Consider the following 16,159-nt stretch of genomic DNA (forward strand, 5'->3'; position numbering starts at 1 on the left):
ACTTCTGAGCGCATAGCCAGGAGTAACCCCTGAGCGTCACCGGGTGTGACCCAAAAACCAAAAAAAAAAAAAAAAAAAAAAAAAAAAAAAAAAAAAAAAAAAAAACTCAAGAGCTAGGGAGCCAGGAAGGTGGCGCTATAGGTAAGGTGTCTGCCTTGCAAGCGCTAGCATAGGAAGGACCGTGGTTCAATCCCCCGGTGTCCCATATGGTCCCCCCAAGCCAGGGGCGATTTCTGAGCGCATAGCCAGGAGTAACCCCTGAGTGTCAAACGGGTGTGGCCCAAAAACAAAAAAAAAGAGCTAGTTTTAATTTTTTGTGTTTTGGGGGCACACCTGGTGGTGCTCAGGGGTGACTCCTGCCTCTGCACTCAGTTACTCTTGGCAGGCTCAGGGGACAACATGGGATGCCAGGGATCGAACCCAAGTTAGTCGCATACAAGGCAAACGCCCTACCTGCTGAGCCCCAAGAGCCACTGCTTTCCAAAGTGCTCCCTCAGGAAAAGAGCTCAGAGTGAGCGTCCATGCTTTGTATCCAGAGCCCGAAGCTCGATCCCCACAACACATGGTCCTGAGCACCGGCTAGTCCCTATGTACTTGTTCTCTCCGTCCAGGACTTAATCTGACAAACTATTTTGTCTGACTGACCCACCCACTAGTCCCGCTGTCATCTCATGTTAAGCTTGATCAAGAGTGGAAAATGGACCTTGGTTTTTCCATCCGAATTCAACTGCTTAGGCAGCCGTGACTCTTCCCACAAAGAAATGGTGTCAAAGAAATTTTTTAGGTGGTGCCAGCAATCTGATGCAGGGACAATCGTGGAGTGACATCCCTGGCTCAAAGTGACTTCTCAGTGAAATCCGGGCATTCGCTCATTTCTGTGCTATGACTTCAATGCAGATAGATTCTCCCTGAGCAAAAACTTGAAATTGTTCAGAGACAGAATGGCCAAGAACTGCTTTTATTTTCCAGATGTCCCGCCGTGTCAGGGTGCCCAGGGGCCATCCACCACTATGGGAGACGAGGATGAGTGGTGAGGACACTAAAGAGGTGCTTTATTAATTTTTAATTAATATCTTTATTTAAGCACCATGATTACAAACATGTTTCTAGTTGGGTGTCAGAGAGGTGCTTTAGCCAGTGATGAGGTACTGCTCAGGTCCCTCAGTGCTGGGGTGCACTAGGACTAACAGGGGTCTCAAACTCGCAGCCCGCAAACGGCCCTCCGTACAACATTTTGTGGCCCTGCCCTAGAGGAACCTTTTTTTTGTTTTGTTTTGTTTTAGTTGTTTGGGTCACACCCCCAATGTTCAAGGCTTACTACTGACTTTGCACTCAAGGATCACCCCGACTTTGCCTTCTGCGTGGCCCACAGGTAAATTTAGTTTGAGACCCCTGGACTACAACCTGTGCTGCGTGCGTGTCTGTCTGCCTCCTCATGACCAAAGTCCAAACCTTAAGCATGTCAAGCCTAAACTCCAGCCACCCAGCCTGAGAAATCTCCTGCAATATTTTATCACCTATCAAGTATAAAAACCTTTTCTCTGACTTCCTTAGAGGGTGAGTCCCTAGAATGGCAACTGCAGTTAACTGAAAACCTGTCAGAAATACAAATTTGGGTGGGTTACACCAGAGCACCACCTGTCAAGTTCTGGAATGAGGAACAGAAATCTGTTTGAAAAGACTTTTACAAGGGCTGATAGCACAGTGGGGAGGACGTTTGCCTCGCACAGTAGACCCGGGTTCTATCCCCGGCGTTCCTGAACCTGCCAGGAGTGATTTCTTTTTTTTTTTTTTTTGGTTTTTGGGCCACACCCGTTTGACGCTCAGGGGTTACTCCTGGCTATGTGCTCAGAAATCGCCCCTGGCTTGGGTGGACCATATGGGACGCCGGGGGATCGAACCGAGGTCCTTCCTTGGCTAGCGCTTGCAAGGCAGACACCTTACCTCCAGCGCCACCTACCCGGCCCCAGGAGTGATTTCTAACTACAAAGCCAGGAATAACCCTCGAGTGCCACGAGGTATGGCCCCAAAACAACACAAGACAAGAACCCAGACTTTAAGGGGCAGAGTGAATAATGCAGCAGGTAGGGTGCTTGCCTTAATGTGGCCAACCCAGGTTCGATTCCCAGCATCTCCAAAATCATCAGGAGTGATCCCTGAGCCAGAAAAAAACTCCAGAACATTGACGGTGTGGTCCAAAAAAGGCAAAGGAAAGCAAACTTACCGAGTCTCTTGAGAGGCCAGAGAGATAGTAAACAACCCTTCCTCCCATAAAAGTAACACTACTCTCAGAGATTCTGATGCTAGTGGATTTCATAACCATCAGCTTAGGCATAATGAGCATGTTTAAACTCAATCACTGAAACTGAAATAAAGCTGACTCAGCGACTTAAGTAGCATCCTATCTGACATAATGTGCTCTTTCCACACAAGTTAAGTGTATGATTTGTTTTGTGAATTCATTCCCACATAAGCTTGAAGCTTGATTTACTCTTGGGGGAGGATGGGCTAGGAATTGAACCTAGGGCTTAACAATATGAGGTAGATATTCTACCATTGGACTAACTTATCAACTTTGAGATCTTTTTTTTTTGTTTTGTTCTGTTTTGGGGCCACACCTGGCAGCGCTCAGGGGTTCCTCCTGGCTCTGTGCTCAGAAATCGCTTCTGGAAGGCTCAGGGGACCATGTGGGATGCCAGGAATCGAACCAGGGTCTGTCCCGGGTCCACTGCATGCAAGGCAAATGCCCTACTGCTGTGCTATCACTCTGGCTCCCCTTTTATTAATTTTACTAGGTAATTCCAAAGCTACCAACATGATGAATGTTAAGCAGGCAATATTCAGTTTGCCTAACTTAAATCATGATAAAATTACCCTGGTTGGCCTTTTCTTCTCCCAAAAGGTTCCCACTTTACAGAGCCAGGAATCAGAACCCAAACTGCTGAATGTGACACAAAAGGGAAACTAACAGAAATCGAAAAACAGGGCTGAAAAAATGGTATGGCTTGTAGGGCCGTCAATTGGAAGGAAGGCCAATGCAGGGCACTACAAGCAGTGTCGTCAGAACTGATCCCTGAGCACAGTCAACCAGGAGTAGACAAAAAATTCTGGTTGGAAAAAAAAATCCAACTGACTCTAGTTCACTCCCTAGTGCAGTATATAGTCCCCTGACCACCTCCTAAAATCATCCCTGAGCACAGCCAGGTATAGTCCAACCTCCACCGCACTAACCCTGCACAAGGCAGGGTTGAGCTCTCTGGACCACAGGTCTCAGATGATAAACTTGGTGGGTGGAGGTTGTCCTGGATCTGATCCCTGGCACCACCTATGGTCCCCCGAGCCTGCCAGAGTGTTCTCTGTCTCTGAACAAAGCTGGATGTGGCTCAAAAACCAAACTTGTAAAAAAAAATCCCCCTTGTCAAAAGCCTTTTCCAGACACCAGAGCACAACAGGTAAGGCATGCACTTTGCAAACGGCTCATCAGGTTGGATCCCTGTCATGGTCTAGGGAAACAGCACAAAGGGGGAAGAGCATATGCCCTGCATACAGCATCTATTGAGGTTCCCAATTCAGTCTCTGGCAAAGAAACGCCCGAGACTAGCTCCGGTCGCACCCAGCATCGATGAACCTAAGCACAGCCGCGGAGCTACTTCCTCTCAAACAAAGGTGACTGACTCCGGAGGCCTGTGATGGCTCTTGACCAATTGAGGCACACTGAAGGGGACCCTGCAAGCTCCGGGATTTCTGGGGCTGCAGCTCAGCATCAGGAGTGAACACAGCAATTCTGGGATAGGACCTCTAATTGGGGCTATTAGCATCAGCCAACTGACAGCCGATCCCTGTTAAACATTGCATCGAGTGCCACAGTGACCCCTGGGGGTGATACTACCGGAGCAGCAATGACCTACGAAGTGTGATCTTTAGTGAGTGTTTGTGGCTGAGGTGGGAGGGCTGTGACCTGATGTCCGAGCCCCAGCAACGGCCCAGACTAAGCGTCATGTGACCCACATCACTCTAGTAAAGGGGGGAACAGGGCAGAGACAACTTTCCAACTACTTTCTAAGGCTTATCGAAAGATGGGAGAGACGATGGCTGAAAGGCAGCATAAGTGAGACCAATGACTCTGACTCCAGCTGAAGAAATTCGACCAACTCAAGATCAGAAACTGCAACTCATGAGGATAAATGAGTTTCCAAGCATTTCAGGTATTTTGATCTACTTCTGAGTAAAAACCATGTGGGTTCCATTGATGATCACCTGTAACACGGCACATACATTTTCATATTCACCTGCTGGAAACACTCTGTCATTTCTTCAAGCAAAATTAAATAGACCTGAACATAGTACAATGGTGAAATGCTCTAGTAAAATTAACTGAAATACAAAATGAAAATATCTAGAGATGTATCTATGTTCATTAGAAAACACGGAAGTTAGGGCCAGAGAGATAGCGTGGAGGTAAGGCGTTTGCCTTTCATGCAGAAGGATGGTGGTTCAAATCCCGGCATCCCACATGGTCCCCTGTGCCTGCCAGGGTCGATTTCTGAGCGTAGAGCCAGGAGGAACCCCTGAGCACTGCCAGGTGTGGACCCCCCCCCAAAATAAAACCCAAAAAACACGGAAGCTAAAATGCTTATAGACCAGATATTGCTGACAGGCTGGACTGCACAGTTCTTTGTGCTGGTCATCCTACACGACATAGGGTTTTCAGCGACATCTCTGGATTCTACCAACTAGCTGATAAGAGCATCCAACTAACTTGGGGCCAGAGAGAGCATGGAGATAAGGTGCTTGCCTTGCATGCAGAAGGACGATGGTTCAAATCCTGGCATCCCATATGGTCCCCTGAGCCTGCCAAGAGCGATTTCTGAGCGTAAAGCCAGGAGGAACCCCTGAGCGCTGCTGGGTGTGACACAAATGACACAAAAAACAAAACTAAACAAAAACGAGCATCCATGTGCTCGCTTCGGCAGCACATATACTAAAATTGGAACGATACAGAGAAGATTAGCATGGCCCCTGCGCAAGGATGACTCGCAAATTTGTGAAGCGTTCCATATTTTTTAAAGAAAAAAAAACGAACATCCAACTAGTTGTGACGAGTCACCAGCCAACATCCATCCACCCCGCCGAGAACCATGCTTTTAAGCACGCCACCGCCCACATCATTCAAGCCTTATGCGGTCGTCACAACAGGGACGCTGCGGATACAGCTCAAAGGGCTGGAGCAGTCTTCACACTCAGGAAGCCCAACCAAGCACGAAAGGGTCCCGGGAATCCCACACCCAGTGCTGGGAATAGCCCCCAAGACATGCTGGGCCTGGCCCAGACACCCCAGCAACAAGATCAACAGGAAACAAACAAACAAAACTGACAGAAGTGCACAGACTAAAAAAAAATTTCTTTTAATTAAACAATACTTAACTTAAAATATCATACTGACATCTACTGGCTTGTTACTAAACTGTACATCGAAATATACGGCATTTAAAAAAACCTCAAAATATAGGAGGTATCTTGGAAAGTATGCAAGTGGAAGCAATAGCAGTGACATCATCTAACTATCAGCTTAATGCAAAGCCTAGCTTAATAACAATAGTGATGTGGACGAGTTTCTTTTCTTGATGTCCTCGTTTTGCGTAAACTGAATTTTCAGTGAATGTTTTGAGAGAAACTGAACAGGACTTTATATCAGTAAAGAATTCTAGTGCAGAAACTTTGCAACAATTAAGCAGCATGCTATTTTATGATTTATACAGAACATTTAGGACTAAAAAAATAAAATTAAAACCTAGTCATCACTATAAATAAAATTTAAGTCTCTACGTAATAAAAGACATTTGGTAATTAAATACTGTCAATTAAATCGATGAACTTTATTGGGGTTAAAACTATAACAAAGTTCATCCTAAGAAAACATTTTGCGATGCAAAATCACTTCACTCAAGGAGTGCTTAATAATTTGAATGCTGGAATTACAAGCAATTTTCAGAAGCAGAGACGCTCACATTCATAAAACTTTATACATCATTTGAACTAAATGATATTTATACTACTAGAATCAAACATGCATCACTTCCAAACATTCTGGCATCATGATTTTTATATATTACATTATGTCACACCTGTCTTCATCATTACATGTATCTGATCATACACTGGCACCATTCTCTTTAGATTTCTGATCTTTATCTTCATTCTTCACATTTTCCTTTAAAAATAGAAAAGCAGCATGCTTTAGATTCTTCTAAGTGTAACTTCCAAAACAGAAAACATAATCCAGAGTGGCATTATTTGTTTATTTATTTATTTTTGTTTTTTGGCCACACCCGGTGAGCTCAGGGGTTACTCCTGCCTATGTGCTCAGAAATCGCTCCTGGCTTGAGGGACCATCTGGGATGCCGGGGGATCAAACTGCGGTCCGTCCTAGGCTAGAACGTGCAAGGCAGACGCCTTATGCCCTGCGCCACCGCTCTGGCCCCCAGAGTGTAATTTTTTTTTTTTTTAAATATGGAACGCTTCACGAATTTGCGTGTCATCCTTGCGCAGGGGCCATGCTAATCTCTGTATCGTTCCAATTTTAGTATACGTGCTGCCGAAGCGAGCACCAGAGTGTAATTTTTTTTTTTTTTTTGTGGTTTTTGGGTCACACCCGGCAGTGCTCAGGGGTTATTTCTGGTTCCAGGCTCAGAAATTGCTCCTGGCAGGCACAGGGGACCATATGGGGCGCCGGGATTCGAACCGATGACCTCCTGCATGAAAGGCAAACGCCTTACCTCCATGCTATCTCTCCGGCCCCAGAGTGTAATTTTTTAACATGCTAACTTGAGGGCAATGATAAAATAAAAACCTCTTTGTTAAAAATGGCTTCTAGGGGCTGGAGCGATAGCACAGTGGGCAGGGCACTTTCCTTGCATGGAGACAGTCTGGGTTCAATCCCCGGCATTCCACATGGTCCCCTGAGCCCGCCAGGAGTGATTCCTGAGCGCAGAGCCAGGAGCAGCCCCTGACCACCACCAGGTGTGGCCCAAATTAAAAAAAAAAAAAAAAAAAAAAAGCTAGAGCCAGAGGGATGGTGGGATTGGAGAGATAGCATGGATTTGGGGCATTTGCCTTGCATGCAGAAGGATGGTGGTTCAAATCCCTGGCATTCCACATGGTCCCTCGAGCCTACCAGGAGTGATTTCTGAGTGTAGAGCCAGGAGGAACCTGAGTGCTGCCAGGTGTGACCCAAAAACCAAAAACCAAAAAAAAAAAAAAAAAAGCGAAGGGAATTAGCATTCAAGTTCAAGATCATGCACGTTCCTGCTCTGAAGTCCAAGTACAACTTTAGGTCATGGGCCCCTCTGGGGCAGGGGGTGATGGGACGCAACAGCTCATCTGGTGCCCTTGAGCCCTGCCAGGAGTGATCCCTGAGCATCTCAGGCATGGCTCCAAAACAAAGCAAAATCAAATAAAAAAGGACAGTGTTGGGGTTGGCAAGGTGGCGCTAGAGGTAAGATGTGTCTGTCTGCCTTGCAAGGGCTAGCCAAGGAAGGACCGTGGTTCGATCCCCCGGCGTCCCATATGGTCCCCCCAAGCCAGGGGCAATTTCTGAGCGCTTAGCCAGAAGTAACCCCTGAGTATCAAATGGATGTGGCCCAAAAATACCAAATAAATAAGTAAATAATAAATAAAAAGGGACAGTGTTGGGGAGGCGGGGGGTAGTGCAGGCACTGCTGGGCGTCTAACCATTGCTTATACATCAGTAGTGCCAGGAGGGGCCACATCCACTGGCGCTCAGGGGTTACTCCTGGCCGGCTCGGGGGACTTAGGGGATGCCGGGAATCGAACCCAGGTCTGTCCTGGGTTGTCTGCATGCAAGTAAAACGCCCTACCGCTGTATATCACTATGGCCCCTCCTATGAATTATTCTGATAATCCAACTACATTTACAAAATTTACAATTTCTGGAAATTGCTTTAGACTCAAAGGACAGAATGTACTATTGTTTGCCCTTAAAAAAAAAGCCATATGGGGCCCGGAGAGATAGCACAGCGGCGTTTGCCTTGCAAGCAGCCGATCCAGGACCAAAGGTGGTTGGTTCGAATCCCGGTGTCCCATAGGGTCCCCCGTGCCTGCCAGGAGCTATTTCTGAGCAGACAGCCAGGAGTAACCCCTGAGCACCGCCAGGTCAGGCCCAAAAATCAAAAACCAAAAAAAAAAAAAAAAAAAAAAAGGACATTAACTGACAACAAAAATGCCAGACATATTTTTAAAAATGGTTCAGAGTGCAAAGTAACTGACCTTTTTGAGAACTGCGTGAATGTCATCCATTACAGTGGACAAATTCCTGATTGTCTTATTCAGTTGGTTTTCAAATGACAAGTTCAGGTTTTCTGAGACCTTTAAGCTTTCTTGTAGCTGACCAAGGTCCTTTTTTACTTCTCTGAGTTCACCAGAGAGGTTTTTGTTAGAATTCTCCAAATTTAATATGGTTTTTTCATCTTCGTCTGTTAAGAAAATAACCCCAAATGTATCATTCCCATATTTTAAATGAGTTAAAAATATTGAAACCAGGAGAAAAAATGGCCACATGTGATCATTTCAATAGTTTAAAGCAAACTTTAACATCTTCATTAAAAGTTTTACCTGAAGCCAGCCCAGAAAATTAGAAGAGGGTTTAAAAAAGAACAGAAAAGAACAAATAAGCAAGTTGATCAATTTTTTTTAACAGATATGGACCAAATTAATGCACTATGACTAAATAAAGTACAAATTTCATGTGCACAGTCTCTACACAATATGGACATATGAGGTGGGGAGGGAGAGAGGGAGAGACAGAGGGAGAGGAAGGGAGAGACAGACAGAGACAGAGAGACAGAGAGAGAGAGAGGAGAGAACAAAGTGCTGAGCACATGCATCACAAGTAGGAGGCCCAGGTCCCATCTCTGGGACTGCAGGATCCGGTGTGTTCCCAGGAGCAAGCCCAGAGCACAGAGTTGGGAGTAGCCCGAGGCCCCCATTTGCAGCTCAAAATAAACACAAGACTACTGCTCACCGGTTTTCTCTTCCAGCAGCTGCAGCTTCTGTTCCACTTCAGCTCTTACTTTTTCACTCTTTTCCAGTTTTTGCAAGAGGCTTCCCACATCTACCATTGCACCATTGTACACGATAAGGCCGACATTTTCTTCTGCGTCCTTTGACTCTTGTTTGACTGTCGGTGTTGGGAGTAACAGTCTGTTTCCTATCATAGGAAGAGATCATCTTTTCATAAGTTTTGTTTAATAATATTACTAAATTGGGCCCGGAGAGATAGCACAGCGGCGTTTGCCTTGCAAGCAGCCGATCCAGGACCAAAGGTGGTTGGTTCGAATCCCGGTGTCCCCATATGGTTCCCCGTGCCTGCCAGGAGCTATTTCTGAGCAGACAACAAGGAGTAACCCCTGAGCAGCAACGCCGGTGTGGCCCAAAAACCAAAAAAAAAAAAAAAAAAAAAAAAAATATTACTAAATAACAGCAAGATCTGAGACTGGAGAGCGAGTACAGCAGGTAGGGCGAGTACAGCAGCCTGGCATGCACCTGACCCAGGTTTGATCCCTAGAACTTCATCTGGTCCCCCTTCTGTCCCCCGAGCTCCCCAGGAGTGATTCCTGAGCACAGCCAGGTGTGGCTCGGAAACAAAAACGAACCAACCCCAGCAAAATAGAATAAAATAATGTGATGAATATACTCAAACCTAGCATGTCCTCTGGCAACGCTTCCGCTTCCTCGTGGCTTTCTTCGTCCTTTGAGGTGTCCGTTAACTTCCGGTAAAAGCACGATTCACGAAGCGCTACTTTATTAAGGAGCTTCTTCACCTGGCATGAAAAAATGAACGCAAGCTTTTGGTCTCCTTAACAACTAAGCTCTATTTTCAGAGATGACGGTAGCCATCTGCTTACTCAGGTTTTCCTTCCCACAAAAATCGAGATCTATCAGGGCTGGGACATTCTAGTGAGCACTAGCCTCTCACGCAGCTGACCGGGCTTCACCCTTGACCTCCCAGACGTGCCCCGAGCGCCTTCAGGAGTGACTGTGCAGAGCCAGGAGGAACCAAAGCATCATGAGGCGTGGTCCCCAAACAAGCAAAGAGAAAAACGAAAACAACGTTGGGAGTCTTATGTTTCTGTATTTTCTATGAAGCTAAAATCCAAATGATCACTTGAAGAACACAGCTAAAAGAGACTAAGAGTGGGGCCAGAGAGAGAGCACAGCAGCGTTTGCCTTGCAAGTAGCTGATTCAGGACTTAACGTGGCTGGTTTGAATCCCGGCGTCCCATATGGTCCCTCGTGCCTGCCAGGAGCTGTTTATGAGCACATAGCCAGGAGTAACCCCTGAGCACCGCCGGGTGTGACCCCCCCCCCCAAAAAAAAAAAAGACTAAGAGCGATATAAATACTAAGACATGTAGAGAAAAATAGGCAGACAAAGGCACGTTCCACAGCCATGGGCCACGTCAGCTCATCAGCCAGCTTCAGAGACTCATCTGATTCTTGAATGAGATGCAAGCCAAGCCACAAAAATCCAGGGTTCCGGGCCCGGAGAGATAGTACAGCGGTGTTTGCCTTGCAAGTAGCCAATCCAGGGCCAAAGGTGGTTGGTTCGAATCCCGGTGTCCCATAAGGTCCCCCGTGCCTGCCAGGAGCTATTTCTTTTTTTTTTTTTTTTTTTTTTTTGGTTTTTGGGTCACACCTGGCAGTGCTCAGGGGTTATTCCTGGCTCCAGGCTCAGAAATTGCTCCTGGCAGGCACAGGGGACCATATGGGGCGCCGGGATTTGAACCGATGACCTCCTGCATGAAAGGCAAACGCCTTACCTCCATGCTATCTCTCCGGCCCCGCCAGGAGCTATTTCTGAGCAGACAGCCAGGAGTAACCCTTGAGCAACGCCAGGTGTGGCCCAAAAACCAAAACCAAAATCAAACAAACAAACAAACAAAAAAATCCAGGGGTCTACTGACACAACAGCTGAAAACTGGGGTGCTCTGGGAGTGGGGCTACTGGGCCAAGTTTCTGCCCGGTTGAAGTGTTGGTAGCTGAATCTACAACTGCGGCCACACCAACGGCCCAACTCCACTTCCCACCTAACTGACAAAAACTCCAGGTATATGGATTTTGGTGTTGAGAATTCTCAGTCTTCTGGGGGTGAGGCCAGACTCAGCCCACAGGTTTCCAAAGCCACGGCCATGCCGGCTCATCAGCCCAGCTCCACCAATGCTAGGATTCCTGAAGCACATGGCTACTTAAATGGCCATACAACACTCCCAAAATTTTCTTTTCTTTTTTTTTTGGTTTTTGGGCCACACCCGTTTGACGCTCAGGGGTTACTCCTGGCTATGCGCTCAGAAGTCGCCCCTGGCTTGGGGGATCATATGGGACGCCGGGAGATCGAACCGAGGTCCGTCCTAGGCTAGCGCTAGCAAGGCAGACACCTTACCTCTAGCGCCACTGCGCCGGCCCCCCAAGATTTTCAATACTGACACCCTGGTAGGAACAAAGCAAATTAGCAGAGGGGCCATCCAAGGCCAACAAACATTATCAGTAACGCTGAACGCTCAACCAGGAACAGAGCAGCTTAGAAAACCTTAAGACCAGGGGCTGGAGAAATAGCACAGAGTTAGGGCATTTGCCTTGTACTCTGCCCATCCAAGACTGATGGTGGTTCGAATCCCATATGGTTCCCTGTTCCTGCCAGGATTAATTTCTGAGTGCAGAGCCAGGAGTAACCCGAGTATCACTGGGTATGGCCTAAAAACCAAAAAACCCAAACAAACAAAAACCCTTAAGACAAAAACTTGATTAATAGAGTGAAACTATTTTTTTTAGAGTGAAACTTTTATGAGCAACTCTATAAGATTGTGTTTAAATTAAGTAAAACAAGTCAAGGGACCAGAGTAGTGGTGCAGTGGTAGGGTGTTTGCCTTGCATGCAGTGACCCAGGACGAACCGTGGTTTGATCCCTAGTCCCATATGGATCCCCGAGCCAGGAACAATTTCTGAATGCAGTCAGGAGTAACCCCTGAGTGTCAATGGGTGTGGCCCAAAAAACAAAAAGTTAAAAAATTTGGAGAAAATATATATAATCTTCTGTTGTGTATCTCAAGGTGATCAAATTAAAAAAGGGGGGGTAAAATCTGTTGTCTGTTTTTTTTTCTGTTCTGGAGAATCCTGTTCTCTCTCCCTGTCAAAATAAACATGAAAAAAATCAAAAAGAAAAAATAACGTTCAGTCAAAAGTATTTTTACATAGAGGTTGGTATGATAGTACAGCGGGTAGAGGAGCATCCCTAGGAATGATTGCTCTTTCACTTTGCTTTTGGGCTTACTCCCAATATTCTCAGCTCAGCACCTAGGGGATCACTGCCAAGGAAATTCTGGGTGCAGACAGGAGAAAGTGCTAAGTACCACACGTGTGGCCCAAACACACTCCCCCAATTATGTGTGTATGTGTGTGCGTGTTTATATACAATAATGCTTTTTATAATACAGCCGTTAATTACTCCACAAATAGAAACAGTAGGGCAGTTACCCTGCGTGCAGCTGACCTAGGTTTGAACCCCAGCATCCATATGGTCCCCCATACCCTGCCAGGAGTGATTCCTGAGCTCAGAACCAAGACAAACCACTGAGCACCACCAGGTGTAGACCCTTCCCCCCCAAAGCAATGAATATAGGCTAGAACGCTAGATAGTATAGCAGGCAGGGCAGGTCTTTGACCTGCATTTGGCCACCCCCCCAGGTTCATCCCTGCACTTCAAACGGTTGCCTGAGCCTGCCAAGAGTGACCCTTGGGCACAGAATAAGGAGTAAGCCCAAATTGCTGCTAGGTGTACGCCCCTCCCCCACTGTTGCCTCCCTCATAATAAAATTTAAAAGGGTAACTAGCAGATTAATGAATCCTGAGGAGAAGCACGGAGGAAGAGACTTTCAGCTTTCTTTATGCAACTCATTATTGCTTGACTGTATGAGTTAGTCCTATGTACAATTAAGACTAGCTCTTCATTATTAGACTAGATCACTTGTATTTCAAAAAGTCTGATTAAAAAAAAGATGGGGGGGAATGGTGTGACAGTACAGCGGGTAAGGCATTTGCCCTGCACACAGCTGGCCAGTTTGATCCCAGCATCCCAATATGGTCCTCCAAGTCCACCAGGAGTGATTCCTAAGCAGAGCCAGGAGTAACCTCGAGCACCACTGGGAATGACAAAAAAAAAAAAAAAAAAAAGCAAAACAAAACAAAAACAAAAACAACAACAACAAAAAAAAAAGATTGGGTCCAAAGATATAGTATAGAAAGTTTGCCTCACACATGGCTGACAGAGATTTGAGTCTTGGCATCCCATAGGGTCCCCAAACATGCCAGGAGAAACCCCCTAAGCATTGCCAGGTGTAGCCCTCCCTCTACAAAGATTAAAAAGCTACAAAACTGGGGCAAGAGATAGCATGGAGGCAGGGTGTTTGCCTTGCATGCCGAAGGACAGTGGTTCGAATCCCAGCATCCTATATGGTCCCCCGAGCCTGCCAGGAGTGATTTCGGAGCGTAGAGCCAGGAGTGACAACTGAGCGCTGCCAGAAGTGTCCCAAAAACCAAAACCAAAACCAAAAACAAGCAAACAAAAAAAAAAGCTACAGAACTAAATATATTGTTATCTTTTAAGTTAAATGTCTTTTAAAAACATTCGTATGTGCTAGCAAGATTGTATAGCAAGTAGGCCCAAAAACCAAAACCAAAACAAAAAACAAGCAAACAAAAAAAAAAAGCTACAGAACTAAATATATTGTTATCTTTTAAGTTAAATGTCTTTTAAAAACATTCGTATGTGCTAGCAAGATTGTATAGCAAGTAGGGCATTTGCCTTGCAAGCGGCCAGCCAAGGCTCAAGCCACAACCCCCCATATGGTCCTCTAAGCCCAGAGCAAGTCCAGAGCACAGCTGCGGGTGGCCCGAAACACAACAAAAAGAAAAGACTCGTTACCTGAGCACGAGAAAGATGGAGTCCAAGAGTGTAAAGTATTTCCTCCAAATCCTTCTCAAGGAGATAACCACAATGGCTTTGATCAAAGTAAACAAACGCCATTAGTAGGTCCCTGTTGATCGTGACCATCTGAGTCTTTTCTTTTTCCTAAAGGAGATGCAACCGATATAGAAGATTATACAATTTCACCCTAAAAATGAATAATCTGAGGCATATAAATGACCAGAGTCTAAAACACTTCATCTTTGTAGAAACAAACAGGGTTTATGTACATGGGTGCAAGAAGTTATAACCACACACGCAAATTCCCCCACCAAAAGTCCAACTAACCCCTTATGTGACTTTACTTATTGTTATGTGTATGTATTAAGATGAAAAAACTCCACTATATACCTTAAATATTACCGTAAAAGACTTGTGATTTACTTCGATCACAATAAAAATTATTTAAAAACAAAAGATGAACAAACTTTACAACAGTGTATACATAAAACTGGACAATGTGAACATGAAAACTAACATTATAATACAGTATTCTATATATATATATATATACCTTGTCCTTAGCAGGTCTTTCCTTGCAGTACCTATTGATATCTCTCTTGTCATCTCGTTTGTTTATTTCTTCCTCGTCCCGATCTATTAAAAACACACACGTAAACACAGCTTTTATGGTAACTCTGTCTGGAGTGAGGGGGCTGAAAGGTGGTTAAGTGATTGCATGAAGGTATCAGTGACAGTGAACTGAGTCAAAAAGGTAAAAAAAGGAAAAAGTGCCTGCCATAGAAGCAGGTTGTGGGAGTGAAGAACTAAAGACATCGCTGCAAGGAAGGTGAAGGGACTGGCGCTGACACTTGCAGTGGGCAACACACAGCAGACACACATTCGACCCACAGAAACCCCGACAGTTCCCGAGCCTAGTCAAGAGCGACACCTATGGAACCAGAGCACAATGGGCGGCCGTGCATTTGCCTTGCATGTAGCCGGACTGGGTTCTAACAGTGTTTCTATTCAGCTGATGCTAACACATATCACCTATGACAGTAACATATAATATCCATGGCAACAGATAGGGACTTAAAACAAAATTTTGGGAGGGAGTTGGCTATCTCAGGAGGTCCAGGAATCACTCACAGGCAACACGCAGCCCAATGCTGCTCAGAAACAGGAGTGCCACTATCTGGTGCTCAGGACCGAAGGCTAAAGGAGTAGGAGGATGTATCAGGGCCTCCGCACACCAGATATGTGCTTGAGTCCTTCAGGCATCTTAGCAATATAGGGAGAAACAGGCTTTCAAAAGGAATCTAGGGGTTGGAGCAATAGCACAGTGGCAGGGCGTTTACCTTGCATCAGAATGAACCAATCCCGGCATCCCATATGGTCCCAGGAGGGTGATTTCTGAGCAGAGCTGGGAGGAATCCCTGAGCGCCACTGGGTGTGGTCCAAAAGCCAAAAAATAAAAAAAATAAAAAGGAAACCAGAGTGGCACATGCTTTGATTTTGTACCCAAAATTAAAATCATAGTAAAACACAAACTATTTTTTAACTTTTTTTTACTTTTGCTTTGGAGTCACACTCAGCAGTGCGCAGGGGTTACGCCTGGCTCTACGCTCAGGAATCATTTCTGGTACGCTCGGGGTTTGAACTTGGTTGGCAGTGTGCAAGGCAAGTGCCCCCAAGTACTGGTACTCTTTCTCTATCCCCCCCCAATTTTTATCTTTGGGAGAAATTTGAATCATACCATCTTCTTCATCCTCTGCTTCTTCTGCTTCCATTGGATCATATTCATCTTGGTTATTATCTTCCTCAGTTTCATCATCCTCTTTGGAGTCATCTTTTCTTTTATCCTCTTTCTGTAAAAGTCAAAATATCTCATCAAAAATCAAACCACTGAAATAAAAAAAATCTATATTGTATACATTTTAGTCACAAGTTTGTTCTTTTTTTTTAAAATTGATTGCTTTAAGCATGTGGTTACTCTGTTGGTTTTAGTCATACAGTGCACACCATCCTGACCAGTGCACCCTTCCTGCCACTGATGTCCCGTTTCCCTCCCACCCACCCCCACCCCGCCTGTCTCTGGGCAATTTGCTTTCTCTCCCTCTCCCTCTCTTTCCTCTTTGCCACAATGGTCTGCACTATTATCAATGACAGGTGCCTTGAG

The 16,159-nt window shown here is 45.6% G+C and overlaps 1 protein-coding gene and 2 non-coding genes across 4 annotated transcripts in view; 1 reads left to right on the forward strand and 2 right to left on the reverse strand.

The window, feature by feature from the left end:
- Positions 1-4,957: 4,957 nt before the first annotated feature.
- LOC125995237 (U6 spliceosomal RNA) lies at positions 4,958-5,064 on the forward strand. Its single transcript, XR_007490790.1, has one exon. It is a non-coding gene; the product is annotated as a U6 spliceosomal RNA (small nuclear RNA).
- Positions 5,065-5,389: 325 nt separating this feature from the next.
- Positions 5,390-16,159, reverse strand: part of CCAR1 (cell division cycle and apoptosis regulator 1) — a 56,582-nt gene continuing 45,812 nt past the window's right edge. For both annotated transcript variants that reach the window (XM_049790477.1, XM_049790476.1), the window contains exons 19-25: positions 15,737-15,848; positions 14,552-14,634; positions 13,996-14,142; positions 9,719-9,839; positions 9,041-9,226; positions 8,287-8,492; positions 5,390-6,211 (exon numbers count right to left, since the gene is read on the reverse strand). In XM_049790477.1, coding sequence (XP_049646434.1) covers positions 6,152-6,211; positions 8,287-8,492; positions 9,041-9,226; positions 9,719-9,839; positions 13,996-14,142; positions 14,552-14,634; positions 15,737-15,848 — 915 coding nt within the window. In that variant the 3' untranslated portion in view covers positions 5,390-6,151. The remainder of the gene's footprint in view (positions 6,212-8,286; positions 8,493-9,040; positions 9,227-9,718; positions 9,840-13,995; positions 14,143-14,551; positions 14,635-15,736; positions 15,849-16,159) is intronic.
- Positions 6,505-6,608, reverse strand: LOC125995365 (U6 spliceosomal RNA). The gene has a single exon (XR_007490904.1). It is a non-coding gene; the product is annotated as a U6 spliceosomal RNA (small nuclear RNA).

The sequence above is a fragment of the Suncus etruscus genome, chromosome 17, assembly GCF_024139225.1.
Source record: "Suncus etruscus isolate mSunEtr1 chromosome 17, mSunEtr1.pri.cur, whole genome shotgun sequence".
Taxonomy (NCBI): Eukaryota; Metazoa; Chordata; class Mammalia; order Eulipotyphla; family Soricidae; genus Suncus; species Suncus etruscus.